Source organism: Sebastes umbrosus, chromosome 6 (genome assembly GCF_015220745.1).
Source record: "Sebastes umbrosus isolate fSebUmb1 chromosome 6, fSebUmb1.pri, whole genome shotgun sequence".
Lineage (NCBI taxonomy): Eukaryota > Metazoa > Chordata > Actinopteri > Perciformes > Sebastidae > Sebastes > Sebastes umbrosus.
In genome coordinates, this window is record NC_051274.1 from 14772135 (window position 1) to 14789564 (window position 17430).

The 17430-nt window shown below is 35.6% G+C and overlaps 2 protein-coding genes across 2 annotated transcripts; both read right to left on the bottom strand.

Moving 5' to 3' along the window:
* smim29 (small integral membrane protein 29) lies at window positions 1-5718 on the bottom strand. The gene is made up of 5 exons (XM_037772618.1): window positions 5593-5718; window positions 4792-5132; window positions 4119-4144; window positions 3895-4000; window positions 1-1592 (listed from the first exon to the last, which is right to left on the bottom strand). Exons 2-5 carry the CDS (start codon window positions 4897-4899, stop codon window positions 1524-1526), a joined length of 309 nt encoding a protein of 102 aa, XP_037628546.1. The 5' UTR covers window positions 4900-5132; window positions 5593-5718; the 3' UTR covers window positions 1-1523.
* A 3240-nt stretch (window positions 5719-8958) lies between these two features.
* LOC119489756 (homeodomain-interacting protein kinase 1-like) lies at window positions 8959-15383 on the bottom strand. Its single transcript, XM_037772549.1, has 11 exons — window positions 15246-15383; window positions 13397-13578; window positions 13103-13294; window positions 12822-13003; window positions 12159-12282; window positions 11286-11408; window positions 11068-11154; window positions 10801-10958; window positions 9424-9485; window positions 9208-9375; window positions 8959-9101 (listed from the first exon to the last, which is right to left on the bottom strand). Exons 2-11 carry the CDS (start codon window positions 13562-13564, stop codon window positions 8992-8994), a joined length of 1374 nt encoding a protein of 457 aa, XP_037628477.1. The 5' UTR covers window positions 13565-13578; window positions 15246-15383; the 3' UTR covers window positions 8959-8991.
* Between the last annotated feature and the right edge of the window lie 2047 nt (window positions 15384-17430).

A 17430-nucleotide genomic window follows, 5' to 3' on the forward strand; every position in this document is an offset into this window, starting at 1 on the left:
CAAAGTTTATCACTTTATTTATATGTTCAGTGTTTAAATCAACAGCCTCAATCAATTCCTTCTCAAAGCAACACACTGGCACAACAGTCTGAGCTTTTAACAGTGCTGCCAAATTCACATTTACATCAGTAGTTCTTTGACTTTTCATGTGCAGCCTGATAATCATTTCGTGAAAAGTTTACAATGTGTTTTACCAGTGCAAATCAATGTCATGATCGGATATTTGTACAGTTTAAATCACGACTACCCTATTTCATTGGTTTTTCTCTTAAAATAAAGTCTCCAGATAATGCATAGGAAATGAAAAGTGAAATGTAAAGATGACCGGGGAGCACAGAGGAACGTGTTCCAAAAATGAAAACAGAAAACGTCTATAAAAAAAGCTAATTGTCATTGTGAAACACCTCTAGATGTCATACGTGATAACATCAAAACATGTTCCTTCTTTTAACAGTTCTATTGTATTTGGTTTACATTCACAAATGCAAAGGCAAAAAATAAAGCTTACAATTCATGGAGGAAAAAGAAAGCGAGGTTTCCTGAGTGCTTGGTACAGTCAGACCTATGGCATTCACCTTCAGCTGGAGGTAAATCTGTGTTGGTGCCGTGCCATTTAGACAGGACATATTTAGGGCACTAGTCACGGCTCATTTTGGGGATGAGAGGGTTGGTTTTATTTACTTCCATATCTAGCTCTTCATGCCATTTATAAGAGTCATAGGATTTGGCTGAACCGCTAAAAGATCCGGATGGTGGGGCAGCTACTTAAATTCTGAGAGGAAATTAAAATCAAAAGGGGCACGTTCAAGCTTTGGACTCAAAATGAAACAGAAATCAAATCCACCCAAGCTAACCTATTTATCTTATAAATCTATCTCTATCAAAATGAAACTTTGATTTTAAAATTTAAAAGTCACACTGCAGTGTTTGATGTCAACAAATGCAACTATTGAAAACTAAAAGCATTTCATCAAAGAAGTCATATTTGTTTTTAATGCACTGCAAACAGCCTCTTCACAGCAACCTATCCAGGCAATGATCACAAACCCCTCTCACAGCACGAGTGATGGTTTCTAACTAGTGCACAACATTCATGCTCTTACCACACGGTGAACACTGCCCCTAAATCAAAATCAGTACGAAAGCCTACTGCAACCCACAGGAACACAACTGCTCGCCGCATGTCGCCCACAACAACATTATGCATGTAAACAACAGAGAGAACCTACAGGAACCTTCATCTTTAGAGAGATTCTTAACTTTGAGTCACTGAATAACATGGTTGGAAAAAAAAGAAGAATAAATAATTTCAAATAAATAAATGTATTGTGCTGTGTCTGTTACACAGGATTGGCATCAGAACCACACAAATGAACAGTCTGTACATATAACAAGAAAGATAACGGCAAATGGTAGCGAAGAAAAAGAAAAAAAAGTCTTCTGCATGATGTTGAAAATGACTGCTCTCTGTGACTGAAGGTCGAGTCCACACTGACAATGTTCGATGCCGTCGTTTACTACCATCATGCAGTGACGTCTTTGGTCAGAAGAGGGCGTCGCTGTTGATAACTTCTGGCCCAACCTTGTACAATCTGAGGACATAAAATGCAAAATGCAAGCACAGTTTAGTTAAGCACTGTAATTAAACTTGACTTTAAGCACAGTATTGTTTCTAATGAGGTAATTGTTGTGACCATGATAAAGGGTCAGTTCACCCAAATTTAGGGTGACCAGATCTCAACAAACCAAATGTGGGACAAAGAGTATGTTTGTGTGGGACAATGTGGGACACGTTACCAAGGCTGAGAGGTAGTCTACAATTTTGATATAATGTCTATCTAACTTAAATAATAAAAAATTCTATTCTGCCCCTTATCTTTTAACACCTCGATACTTTGCCCGAATGCATCCATAGATCAGCACATCTCTTTTTGAGCTGCACGTTGAGTCGTATTGAAAAATAACACGAATTTCCTTCCACCGGCTTATAAATACTTAGTGGTAGCTTTCATCATATTCTGCCTATATCTGCATAGATTGTGACTTTGCGGTGACTCGCAGCAAAAAGCGTCTGTCCTGCAGTGGTTTGACTTTTGAAAACTAGAGCTAATTAAAATGTGGGACATCGTCTCAATATGTGGGACGTGGAACAAGAAATAAAAATGCTCTGCAGTCCCTTGTAATGCGGGACCACCTGGTCACCCTATCCAAAAACAACAAGACTTTCTGCATCTGAAACTTCTGCCAAAACCTAAGAACAATGGAGGTGAATGATGTTTCATTTGTGCATGAAAAAAACATTTGAAATTCAAAAGTAAATCTTTCCAGAAACAGTGTCCTGTATACTGAATAAGATAATCCACAGACCTCACTGTTAAAAGTATAACGCTTTATCCTCAGTAACAGGGACACCGGTTCTGGAAAGACATGCTGCTTTTGAGTTACTGAAATACCACAAATGAAATTCAACTCACTTTCTCTGTATTGGATTAGCGGCAGAAATCTCAAGGACAGATATAATTGGCACCAGGGCCACAACTAGAGGGGATTGTGAGGTGCCACATACTGTAGTAGGCGCACCACATTTGGTCAAACAGTGCTGTCAGTAAAGGGAAGTTAACATTGGAGTGGCTTACCACGTGCAATAAGGAAGTGCCCTACATAATCCACTTTCAAGACCCATCTCTGACAATGTCTGACCAAAACTGCAATCACTTTTAACTTGACATGTTGCTCAGTGTATTTTGTCTTTTCTACCTGTGTGTATTGTATATTTGGATCTGTTGTCTTGCTAACTCCTGCATGTTTACATCCTGTATTTTATACTGATGTTCATTTACGTGCTCTGTCCCTATCTAATAAATAAATAAATGAAATATCACAAGACCCCAGCAGATAAAAACAAAATTAACTAGTGACAAAATGTTGTTTTGTGATTTGAGTGAACTGATCCTTTAAGAGCATAATAATAATAATAACCTCGTAAACTAATACAGAACTTGATATGATGCCTTTGGACTTCCCATTTCATATTTTCACAACTGTGGAGTAAACCTCAATGAGCAACTTTACCCCTGGCCAATACCGCCACCTAGTGTTTCTCATGGCTCAGTGCATGTTTTTTGACTGGAATCAACCAGGCCAATAATTTAATTTCTGTACTGTTATTCTATCTATAACCATATATTTCTTTTTTGTTTCAGCTTTTTATAAACTAAGGTATATACCACCAGGTGCATCAGAGGAACTTCAGAAGCAGGTAAGACATTTTTTTTTGTTTAAACTTTAAATAACATGAAAGCCACATGTTCACACTAAAATAGATTTGACTTTACGAGCTGCCGTTAACTAAACAATTTTTTGAGAAGCCAATTTTTTTTGTCCGTCTTGTTAATAGAATATTTGATCGCTTGAGAGAAACCAAAAACTAGCCACTGACTGCTATTATAAGGGATTTGAGGCTCACAAACAAAACGAGTAGTGCAACCTTTCTACTATTTTACTACCACCACTAATATTACAATACTTTCTACTGTACTTCTTGCAGCTAGGTTTCTATGTGGGGGAGGAAGTGACTGATCAAATGAGGAACTGCTGTGCTGTTAGAGTGAATTGCGCAACCAAGGAGAACCACACAGTCAACGGTAGACATGGCTTTTGTGGAATATGTGGTATTAAGATCTGACATACGTAATCCAACCCTCTGCATTTAAAAAGAATATATGCTGTACCGTCCTTGTGGTAGCATAATTTAAAGATGTTAACTTGACATAAAAAAACAACAACTACATTTTCTAAGTGATGACCTTGCGATTTTCATCTGATTTCACAATGATTCATCCCACTTGCAATTGAAAATGTCCCAACAGTTTGAAAAACAATGGTGCATCCTACCCTCGTGTCCTCTTCTCTCCACAACATTTCTTGCTCAGCTTCATTAAGCTCCTCTGACGGATCATATGTGTAAACCGGTAACAGCTGATGACGGAGTCTGTCAATTCTGCAGGGACAAAATAAAAAAAATCAAACACTGATTTAATGACTGAGTCCCAGAAGTGAAGCAATCATCGCAAAAGCATTGTGGGCCATGAAATCAATAGGTAGATTGAAAAGCCTACCTCCTTTTCTTACGAATATACATGATCTGAAAGAGATAAAAAATGAAGAGCATTACATGTACTGTGTATAGACAGATAGACAGATAGATAGATAGTAACTTTATTGATCCCGAGGGAAATTCAAGTTTCCAGCATCACAGTTCCATAGTGCAAAAACATGTTAGTAAAAAGGCAGTAAACAAGTTAGTAGTGCAAAGTACAAAGTACAAAAAAATATACCAGATATAAAAATACAAGGAGATGAAGAAAACTGTTAAAACTGAATATAGTGCAGGGTAACAGCTGTGATACACGACTATTAAAAAAGTGAATATAGTGCAGAAGAGACTGTTAGAAATGAATATAATGCAGAAGAGACTGTTAGAAAGTGAATATAGTGCAGAAGAGACTGTTAAAAAGTGAATATAGTGCAGAAGAGACTGTTAGAAATGAATATAGTGCAGAAGAGACTGTTAAAAAGTGAATATAGTGCAGAAGAGACTGTTAGAAATGAATATAATTTATTATAATCTGTCCTGCAAACCGCCCTCCGTATATGCAGGACTGAGTAATCACAGTGCCTTTTCATTTTGCATACATTAATGGTAATATTTCTACTGAAATGTGCAGCTTGAATATGTTTTTCCAACCACTTTGGTATAGGTCATCCTATATGCCAACCAACCCCACTTACCACAGCTGCAGCTATTCCAATAACAGTGATGAGGAGAAATGGCACCAACACATAGCTGACTCCCACATCCCCATCTATGGTGGCAGGGGTCTCAGTAGTGCTGTTCATTGCATATGTTCAGAAAGAGGTGGTGGGGGGGGACACACAGGGGAGCTGCTTGTTGTACTGTAGGGATCTTTTACAAGCAGCAAACCCCCTCCTCCTCCTCCTCCCTGTGACAGATAGTGCGCAGCAGCAGCAGCGGCTCTCTCCTCAAGCTGCCCTCTTGTTGTTGATGCCTCATCCTCGTCGTTCATGTGACTCCCACATGGTATCACTGCGCTTCCTAATCAACCAGAAATCTGATGGGAAACGGAAGAGAATTTGCACACAGTGATAAGCATATCAAGGATATCTCTAAAGGCTTTGATCATGAGCCATTTAAATACAATATGCACAGTTATAATGTCTTATTAGAAGAAAGAAAGCCACTTTTCTTGACCGCAGTGTTGGTTTCCTGGTATTTTGCTGCTCGTGTGACAGCTGCTATCAATGCACTTCACTACTTAAAAGGCTGTCTTTATATATATATATATATATACATTATATGCTTTGCACCTATTAGCCAGCGTTGCTTGCAGTGGCATTATAAACACATAGCTGCTCTGTGTACTAGGTGACACCGGTGCTACTGACAGACAGGTTGTTTTATTGCACAAATAAAGCTGAAACAAGCCCTCTAAACGAGGTTTATTTCTACCGATATGAGTTACAATAAAGCTGTTTATGTTTGTTGGTAAATTAGAGTAAAAGCTCACTCACTGTGCGATGTGGAAAGCCTCTCTTTTGACTAACGTTATATTGTGGTTCAGCTGATTTCCGTTAGCAGGTTGTAGCAGCGACTACAGCACTTCCTGTCTGAACCTGTCACAATAAAAGCGTCATGACCAGGCAGAACTGCACAAATGATTATGTCAACACAATACTCTACCCTTACATGTACTTGTTATATAATAATATATACATATATATATCATATTTTTTATTGAATTTTACATATAAACATATATACATATATACACACACAGACAGACTAACAATATTAATAATTAAATTATACAATGAAATGGGTTTTTTTTTAAACAATATATTTATTGAGTTTTTTCCCCCACAAACGATAGAACACAATCAATACTGACAGCAATACACATTGATCCCCCAACCCCGACGTAAGTTAATTGCATGAATAAACTAAGCATGTATGATAACAGTAGTCACAATTGTGATAAATACAAGTGAAGAAAATTAAAAATAAATAAGTAGAAAAAAAGGAGAAAGTACAAAAAATTATAGAAAAGGTAGAAAGAACATATATATTCATATATATATATATATATACATATTTACATACATATATACATACATACACATATGAATAAGTAAAAACAAATAAAACAACATTTAATACTTAAACAATATTTTTTATTGAATTTTACATATAAACATATATACATATGTACACACAGAAAGACTAACAATATTAATAATTAAATTATACAAGAAATGTTTTTGTTTTTTCCCCTTTTTCCCCCCCACAAACGATAGAACACAATCAATACAGACAGCAATACACATTGACGTAAGATGATTGCATGAATAAACTTAGCATATATGATAACAAAATAACAGTAGTCACAATTGTGATAAATACAAGTGAAGAAAATTAAAAATAAATAAGTAAAAAAAAGAAAAAAAGGAGAAAGTACAAAAGATTATAAAAAAGGAAGAAAGAACATATATATTCATATATATACATATTTACATACATATATACATACATACACATATGAATAAGTAAAAACAAATAAAACAACATTTAATACTTAAACAATATTTTTTATTGAATTTTACATATAAACATATATACATATATACACACACAGACAGACTAACAATATTAATAATTAAATTATACAATGAAATGTTTTTGTTCTTTCCCCTTTTTCCCCCCCACAAACGATAGAACACAATCAATACAGACAGCAATACACATTGACGTAAGATGATTGCATGAATAAACTTAGCATATATGATAACAAAATAACAGTAGTCACAATTGTGATAAATACAAGTGAAGAAAATTAAAAAAAAATAAGTAAAAAAAAGAAAAAAAGGAGAAAGTACAAAAAATTATAGAAAAGGAAGAAAGAACATATATATTCATATATATATATATACATATTTACATACATATATACATACATACACATATGAATAAGTAAAAACAAATAAAACAACATTTAATACTTAAACAATATTTTTTATTGAATTTTACATATAAACATATATACATATGTACACACAGAAAGACTAACAATATTAATAATTAAATTATACAATGAAATGTTTTTGTTTTTTCCCCTTTTTCCCCTCCACAAACGATAGAACACAATCAATACAGACAGCAATACACATTGACGTAAGATGATTGCATGAATAAACTTAGCATATATGATAACAAAATAACAGTAGTCACAATTGTGATAAATACAAGTGAAGAAAATTAAAAATAAATAAGTAAAAAAAAGGAAAAAAAGGAGAAAGTACAAAAGATTATAAAAAAGGAAGAAAGAACATATATATTCATATATATACATATTTACATACATATATACATACATACACATATGAATAAGTAAAAACAAATAAAACAACATTTAATACTTAAACAATATTTTTTATTGAATTTTACATATAAACATATATACATATATACACACAGACAGACTAACAATATTAATAATTAAATTATACAATGAAATGTTTTTGTTTTTTCCCCTTTTTTCCCACCACAAATGATAGAACACAATCAATACAGACAGCAATACACATTGACGTAAGATGATTGCATGAATAAACTTAGCATATATGATAACAAAATAACAGTATTCACAATTGTGATAAATACAAGTGAAGAAAATTAAAAAGAAATAAGTGAAAAAAAGAAGAAGAAAAAGGAGAAAGTAAAAACAATAATAGAAAAGGAAGAAAGAACATATATATTCATATATATACATATATATGTATATATATATACATATATACATACATACACATATAAATAAGTAAAAACAAATAAAACAACATTTAATATTTAAACAATATTTTTTATTGAATTTTACATATAAACATATATACATATATACACACACAGACAGACTAACAATATTAATAATTACGTTATACAATGAAATGTTTAGTCAGAATTTCCACAGAATCAAAGAAAGAGAGACACGACATTTCATGTATTTCACATATCTAACAAAGAAAACAAATCAAATAAAAGATAAGACAAAACAAATAAATATCTCAAAGAAGAAGAACAAAAAAAAACCCAGAACAACACACAACAATTTCAACAACAGCACTCAGCAACACACAGCAGTTTCAATTTGACTGTGCACATGTACTTGTTATTTAATCTGTATACGTGTAAGGAACGCATACAATCCCAATAAGAGACTGTATACTGATTTTGTGTCATTATGGTTATATAAATGTAATTTATGGTGCTGTTAGATTGCTGCTAGTGTAACACAGTTAGAAATTACCTTTATTATGAAATTCTGCTAAATGTATATGCTGTTTTATGTATAGTTTCACTGCCACCTGGTGGGTACTGATAGGGCTCCTCCCCGCCTACCGTACGTGCGTCAGCAAATTAAATGATTATTTTATTACTAACACATATCACAGCCTTCGTCTGAACTTTTAATTCTTCTGGAAATGTTTGCCCTAAAAGAGCAGATTCACAAAACTTTTAAATAATGTTTCATTCATTATATTTGTTCACAAATTAAAAAGAAGTTATGTTGAACAGTTCACTAATCATTTTACAAAAAGGATGTGAACATTGTATTGAGAAATTACAGTCCATTTTCTTTACTCCTCCTTCCCCCTCAAACCTCATCACCGCCAGGGCTGGGCAATATGACGATATATATATATATATATATATATCGTTTCTATTGCGATATAGGTTACATTTATTAGTTTTTTCTCTATAATTTCACTTAAAATTATGTTTATTTTGCACTCAAGTTCTTAAAATGAGAAAATACTCTGTGCTTTTCATTTGTCAAGTATTTAATGCACACAGGAGTTTACAAAAATAGGTTTACCATGTGGTTATTGCATAAAGATATTTATTTATTTACTGCTTCATTCATCGCCGTTCTTTGGCGCACAGAAGCAGCAGAAAACGTTCCTCTTCAAGGTGGACAAGAATCTTCGAATTCCTCTCTTCTCCCTCTTCTTGGGCTCAATGGCCGCTGCAAATTATAAGTATACTCGGTATTTTAATCGTGAAGTCATGATGCATGAAGGAATTACTGTAAATGGAGAGTGGAAGGAGGGGTGGAGGTGAATATTTCCTACCAGGTGTGTGAAAGGATTCTGGACTGTTTTGAGGAGCCAATGGGATGATCACGCTGTCCAAGTCCTCAAATGGGCTGTCTTTGTTACTAGAGAGGCCGCTATCAGTCGAATCACTGACCGATTCTGAGTCTCTAGCATCCTCATCCTTTGGAGAGTTGTATTCCTCATCTTTTGGAGAGTTGCATTCCTCATCCTTTGGAGAGTTGCATTCCTCATCCTTTGGAGAGTTGGATTTCTCAACCCTTGGATGGTGGGATTTCTTCTCCACAGCCTGGGGACTTTATAAACACACATATACACAGAGTCATTGTTGGTCCATACTAGAACAAAAAAGCATTGCCTGTCCAGATTAGAGGGAAATAGGGACATTATCTTTTTGATGGCAAGGGCGCGCCTGCCGTTACTTCTTTTGATAGAACCTATAATAGTTCAATGAGGTGAATGGACATTTGCTATATGTGTAGTGTGGTGTATTTTGCTGGCAAACAGCAGGAATTTCATAAATGCTGTTACAGGTGATTGAGAAGGGGGGCCTCCGAGTTCTCAAGCCATGCTGCCCATTTGTCGTCTGAGACACTGTTACCACTACCTGCCATTTCTCCCATATTCCAAGTGTTGTTGTAATGAGTATCTAATATAAATAAAAAAAGTCTATTGTACTTGTCTATTGTAGCAAGTTGCGCTAATTCCACATTCGGTAAATGTCCAGCTGTGAAGTGCATACGACATGTTAAAGGTGCAGTGTGTAGGATCTGGCGGCAGCTAGCAGCGAGTTTGCAGATTGCATAATAAAAATAATGTAGTGGAGTAAAAAGTGTATCCCCCTCTGAATTGTAGTGACATAGAAGTATAAAGTAGCATAAAATGGAAATACTCAAGTACAAGGGTGTCAATTTTTTACCTCAACCTGCAATAATCTCAATAAATCGATTCTTTATTCACATGTAGAATCGAGTAGTATTGACGAATCAAGTTCGAGCAGGCTTTGGTTGACTGAAGGTAAACTGTCCGTATGGAGAGCAAAAGAGGCGGAACGAATTGGCCGAAATGCAATCTGGGAACCCACCAGCTATCATTTGACGATGATTCAGCTTTTTATATCGGGCTCCTTAGCAGCTAAATGTTCCACTATGTTCACCAGCTACTCTACTCTACAACTAACTGTGTAACTGAGCAGGTAGTGTACAGTTCTACCTGCTGCGGTCAAAAATTATGCTATGAGTGGTGAGAGTGAACCAAAACAGTAAAGTTGTGGGTCGGACAGCTAAACATACCTTTAGAGTCAGAAGCATGCCGAGTCGAGAACAAGTGTTTCAAACTGATTGTACAAAAATATGCCCTTACTACCACACAATCCAAAACAAAAATATAAATCATCACTTACCAGACATCAACCTTGGTCTCTGCAGGGCTCTTTTTGACCTCAACGACTGTGGACATTGTGCTGCCAATGGATAAATTTACACTTTAATTATGATGTTCAAATTGCACACAATTCACATTACACCAGCCAGTAAAATAATCTACAATCCCTACTGGTGTCTGATAACCTTTGTGCCAAGAAGAGGCCTAATATCATACAGCCACACTTACCACCCATTGTTGACGTAGCTCCCCGTTATGAATGGATGTGCCAGGATTTTGTTTGGGGTAATCCTCTCCTTGGGATCCATCTGAAGCATTTTGTCCATCAAGTCAAAACAAGCGCTCCTATCAGCCTCCTCTTCCTTGTTTCCTCGGAGTATGTTCATCTAAATTGAGTAAAAATTAACATTAGACAAAATAATCCTCCTGGTTCATGAAAATTGTGAGATTTATTTTGTGGGCTCCTCTGCAAGCAACATCTACTTGACAACCTACCGCTGTCAGCTCTTTCAGAGAGGGAGCCTGGTATGCCCTGTGTTCTTCTGTTCTCTGGCTGGTTTCCTTGGAAAACTGTTCTGGCGTCTAAAAGAAGACAAAATCTACTTGAGTTATCTCTTCATTAGAGTTACCGCTTTTATACTAACTGAAAAATGTTCTTATAGAGGATAGTTCATGTTTGGCTAGTGAAGTCAAAGAAGGTTGTGATACTATACCTTCATTGTCCATTCCGTGTTCATGAAGAAATTTGCTCTTCCTTGATAGTAGAGCTTTGTCCTTCTCCCAGCCTTCACAAGTTTCTTCGGAACTTCACCCAGGAGGTCAGTGATGTAACGCAGCTAGAGACAAAACACAACGAAACATCATTATTGACTGCTCTATAAATGTTAAGCCATGCTCGATGGCTTATGGATTGCAATGTTGGGTGGGTTGTCTGTTGGTCGGTCGGTCAGTCGGTCAGTCGGTTGGTCCACCATTTTGGGCCAGACTGAAATATCTCAACATGAATGATTAACATGAAATGTATTGTAGACATCCTCCCAAACTATGAACACTACCGGCTTTGGTGATCCTCTGACTTTTCCTCTAGCACCACCATGAGGCTGACATTTGTGTCTTTGAGTGAAATGTCTCAACAACTACCGAATGGATTGCCATATTCATGTTGCCCTCAAGATCGTAATGACTTTGGTAATCCTTTCTCTTTTAATCTAGCGCCACCATCAGGTCAACAATTTCAGTTGCCCAATACCTCGGTTCATGACTAAATACTTGTACTTTGTGTTTAGTGCTAATTAGCAAATATTAGCATGCTAACACGCTAACTAAGATGGTGAACATAGTAAACATTAAACCTGCTAAGCATTAACATTTTAGCATTTAGCTCAAAGCAGCAATGTGCTTAAGCACAGTCTTGCAGAGCCTCTAGCTGTAGAGTAGTTGTCTTCTTAGCACTTTGTTTGGTGCGACTCCACTTAAAGAAGCCAAAGTATTAAAAATGATGAACCTTTTAATATTAGTACATGTCAAAAGAAATATTACTACATACATTAAGAAAGATATAGAAATGAACCAGTAATAATACTTACCACATCATACTCATGAACCCCCGGGAAAAGTGAACAGCCGAGGGAGAGCTTGGCCATTATTGTGCCGAGAGCCCAGACGTCAATGGCCTCAGAGAATGGGTGGCCCAGAATGACTTCAGGAGACCTGCATGTGGAAGAACAGCAACAAATAAATGAAGAACACTGCCATGTTTAAAAGCATGAAAATACAACTCTGGCCATTGCATAAATTGCCCCAAGGATGCCAAGTGGGCCCTTGAATTCAACAATTTCTCTCGCACTTATAGAAAGCTTTTCAAGCAACTCTGTTCAATGAGGCTTGGCACGATGTTTCTTTATCTAAAAAGCTGAAACATGATACTGGGGATATTGGGGTTTTCTGACCATAATCCAAGCTCAATAGATATATATAGCACTGTGCTGTACAGTAAAACAAATTTGGCCAAGAAATTATGATTATTTTGTTTACATGAAAGCACTCCAGCTCTGACGATAGTTTGGGAGTGCACCAAACTAAGCAATCAAGTTTCATTCTTTTTAGAAAGAGCAATGAAAAAACCTTCTAAGGGAAAATACTACATACAGAAGAAAATATTGCAAATACATTCCAGCAGAGTGGTGTACATTAATATCAATAAATGGCAGGAAACTTGAATCCAAGCAATTCTAATTCAAAGGTCTCACCTGTGCAGCAAAGGCTGAACAACTTGTCCAAGCCAGGTTTCAGATTTCTGCAGAGCCAAGCCAAAGTCAATGAGCTTCACCCTGAACGGCTGCTTCTCGTGATCCACCAGCATGATGTTGTCCAACTTCAAATCTGTATGGATCAGACCGACACTCCTCAGGGCAGCTAATGCTGTGGCCAACTGCAAGTGAAGTCAGTCACAGAATATATGTAAATAAGGATGTGCCAGAGTGGAAACCCAATAGAGCTTCAAATTCTATCTACTATCTGGTATACGTACATCTTTGATGATGGTCCTTATGCCATCCAATGGCAAAGGAGCCCATTTTCTCTGAGACATCAAGCGATGGATGCTGATGTCCAGCATCTCAAACACCATGTAGGCAGTTTCTTTTCCGTGGTACCACTCAAAGCATTTGACGATCCTGGACTCATCAGGGTCCAAACATCGGAGCATTTCCAAGATGAACATCTGGGGATAAATGACAAGTTTGAAACAGTCATCAACAGTTTATGTGATTGCACATATTCATAATGACTCAAGCAATGTCATTAGTAAAAAAAAGAAGCTCACCTCCCTTCGGTCGTAGTGCTCTGAAAAACTTGTTTTTTTTAAGACTTTCACAGCCACAACTTCCTTGGTGTCCCGTTTGTAACATCCTACGACCTTTCCGTAGCCTCCCTCTCCCAGGACATTAAGGGTTTCGTAGTTGTCTGAGATTGATCCTACTTCAGTGTCCATTTCTGCAAATAAAGCTGAAAGCAATGTGTGAATATGGTATTTCCAATGGCCATAATATAATGTTTGCCTGCCTCAATAAGTGTTTAATTAGTATTTTAAAGCCCCACTTTAATGATTTTAATCAGATTACCCAGTGTTTGCACAGACAAATACTTTTCCAGCTTGTTTTGATTGCCACCAAAGAACATTTTGAATTGAGGTGAACAATTAATCTAAGTACACTGTACTTAAATTATAGAGGTAATTTACAAGAAGCCACCTGCTGTTCCTTCCCCCATGACTTCTTGTTAATTAAAACACTTCAGTTATAAATATACACTAAGATACTAATGTTGTATATTTCACTCGTCTTTCCACTAAGTAGGGCTGAGCGATATTTCAATATGATAATCCAACGTCTTTAAATGGAATCATATCGTGATTAAATCATATATTGAGATATCATGATTTACAATTACGTTGTTTAAACGGATAATAACGAGCACATACTAACTTCAATTTCTCAGAAAATCTGAATTGATAAGAATTCTGCTCTTGGGAATACCCCAGTGTACTTAAATCAAACTATTGGGTAACACTTTATAACCATTATTTATAAATGGTAATTGATAGTTAATTAAAATTTAGTTAATAGTTATTTTAGTTTGTCTGTTAACAAACCATGACATTATTATTAATATTTACTAATGTGTAAATGTTAGTTATTAATACTAGTGTTATTTTAACAGTTTATTGTTGCACACATTATAACATTTATATACTATATTAAGTATTTGTTAATGATTATGAAATTATTGGTAAACCTTGAAGACATTTTTTGTAAACATCTCTAAACATTACATAGATAGATGGACCAAATATTTGTAACACTTTGTTAATGGTGAATAATTGGTTTTTAAACCATCTATAAACATTATCTGGATGGCTATTATAAAGCTGCAACTGATGATTATAATACCTTGTTAAATGGTTAATAATACTTTGTAAAACATCTATAGATATTATTTAGATAGATAGTTAATACTTGGTCAATGGTTAATAATTGGTTTCTGGCCCATCTATCTATTTAATGTTTAAAGATATTTTACAAACCAATTCTTAAAAGTTCACAAATAAATTGGTAATCATTAACGAATATAGTACTTTATATAAAGTGTTATAATATGTGCAACAATAAACTGTTAATAAATACTTTACTAATTTAATCAGAATGTAATTGTTATTGTCTCCTATCAGCTATGATACAATATCAAATTTGTAAACTAATTATTTAATGTTATGCAAAATAATAAGAAAGTAACAGAAATTATAGCATTACTAATAATTAGTAAACATTAATTATCATTTCATTGCTTTTTAACAGTAAAACAATTATTAACTAAGTTTAATTAACTACCAATTTACCATTTATAAATTATGGTTATTATAAAGTGTTACCTGAAAAATACTCAGTACTTTTCAAGTATTTAATTTACACAGGAGTATATAAAAAATAGGCTTTATATATAGACTATTTATTTATTGAATTACCCAAAAATGATGTATATCGTGATATATATCGTTATTGAGATATTAAATTATCTATATCGGGATAGAAGATTTTGGCCATATCGCCCAGCCCAAAAGTTATAGATTCACTTGACCCCAGAATCTCAGAGAGAAAATAAAATAGTGACTTACCTGTTATCAGCTACAGAGGGTATCGTGATCAGTTCAGTTGTTATTTCAGTGGAGAAGTTTGGTCCAAAAGTTGCTTCTTGTCCAGCTGTCCAGAGCACACATACAGTTTACAGCCCAGAGCATAAGCACGGAATGTGGAATGTGTGCTTGTGAGATCACAGCCAACTAACAATTATCATTCTAGAATGTTGATGATGTCAGAAATTAATTGGAACTACAGATGACGCATTAAACAAAAATGTTTTTAGAGACCATTTTGTGTGACATCACGACTACGTCACGGTGTTAGCTGGAGGAAAAAAAGGAAAGACTGAGGCAAGGCCATTTGAAAGAGGCTTGTACACGGTTTTGAGCGCTAGGGTATGACACATGCACAGTGTAACTGGAGCTGCGGTCGTGCTTTGCTATTGGCTCAATTTCGGCGAGTGTAGATGAGATTTTACTGCGCATGTGTCATACCACATTTACCAAAACCTGTGTACCAGTCTCTTGCAATAGGCCTTGACTTGAGGCCAACACTAGAAGAGGGCAAAAGGTTACACATTGAAATTTTTTTCATGCTGTGTTGTTTGGGTGCCAGAATCCAGATATCACATACATCTGGGAATGCAAACTGTGATTCGAGGCTTTAGCGAGCTACAATATCGGCGAAACGTTTCAGAGATGGAGAGTAAAATGTTGCAAATATTTAGCCATATTCAGGCTAAACTATTAGCAACACTTTCTCTCCATCTCTGAAACGCTGCTTCGATATTGTATGACTCTCTTTTTGACTGACTTTACTGAAGGATACACTCTTAATAAAGATGTGTCATTTCCTGACACAATTTGTGTGTATATAGCAAAATAACACATTTTGTGTCAATTTCTGCAAATAATGTGTTGCATTTGTGGCACTGGGTGTGCTAACTGACAAAGATATATTAGCCCCCCTAATTTTTGAACATATTTTGAACATTATTGCATTCAGTGAAAGCTAAGGTCTCAAAAACATGAGGTATTCTCCTATGAGGTCGTTGTATGTGTGGTTATGTGTATTCCTGCTAAGCACAGTGTGGTCAGCAGAGGGTGTAGTGCATCAGTAGCTGACGCCAGTGAAGAAGTTTTTTTATTTATTTTTTTATTTCAAAATTACAGTATACATAGTAACAGCAGAAAACATTAAAAACATTTACATACAAAAGAAGCATTGTGAAAACATAAACAAAGAGCTGTGCCAAACATAAAAGGACAAGAGAAATGAAACAAAACAAACATAAAATAAAAAAACACACAATAAAAATAAATAAATAAGTAGATAATAATAAAATAGACCACGCGAAAGTATGACAATAATTTCACTTAAAAACATTAAAGATATTGCATACATTCATTGTTTTCATTGCTTTTTTGTTTTGTGAGGAAGAAATTGTTGAGATATAATTCCATTTATTTCATAAATATCAAGAAATTAGGCTTTTTTTTGGTAAATTTACACTTGTGAATGTGGAACTTCACAAAAATTAAAATTAAATTAATAACAAAGAAATTAAATGCATTACTGTCTTTGTCACTGTAATCATAGCAGCCAAATATAATATTTCTATAGTACAGTGCTCGCCAGTGAAGAAGTAGTTTCCAGCAGTCAGTACGTGATGAGTGAGTTCAAGTATGGACGCCACCGAGAGTGCTCCTGAGGTTAACTGTATTTTCTCATATTTCTACAGAAATTAAATGTGCTGCACCAGAGTGCACGCATCATTCTTATCCATGTAACACATGCTTGATCCTCTTCAACACACCCAAACATGTTACGCTATTGGCCAATCACATTGCACATCCACCGTCACTATGGTAACCCGCTATCCCTGCGCCTCTGGGAGACTACTGAAGATGAAGAGTGACAGTGGACGTGATGAGGATGAAGAGAGACTGTGGACTCACGTCAATAATGAAGTGTGGCAACACATCCTATTCACGTGAAACATAGCTTGGGAAGCTTTGTCCCCCACCTCCCTAGAGAGGTGTTGTACAGTTTGATGGCTCGGGGGACAAAGGATTTCCTGAATCTATCTGTGGAGCACTTGGGGAGCAGCAGCCTGCCGCTTTATAACAGCGATGAGAGATCCTTGAGGACCCATCAGCCACAGCCAGTGTGCATCGGCCTCTGACCAGCCAAGCACACCAGTTCATCATTGTTGCTAGAA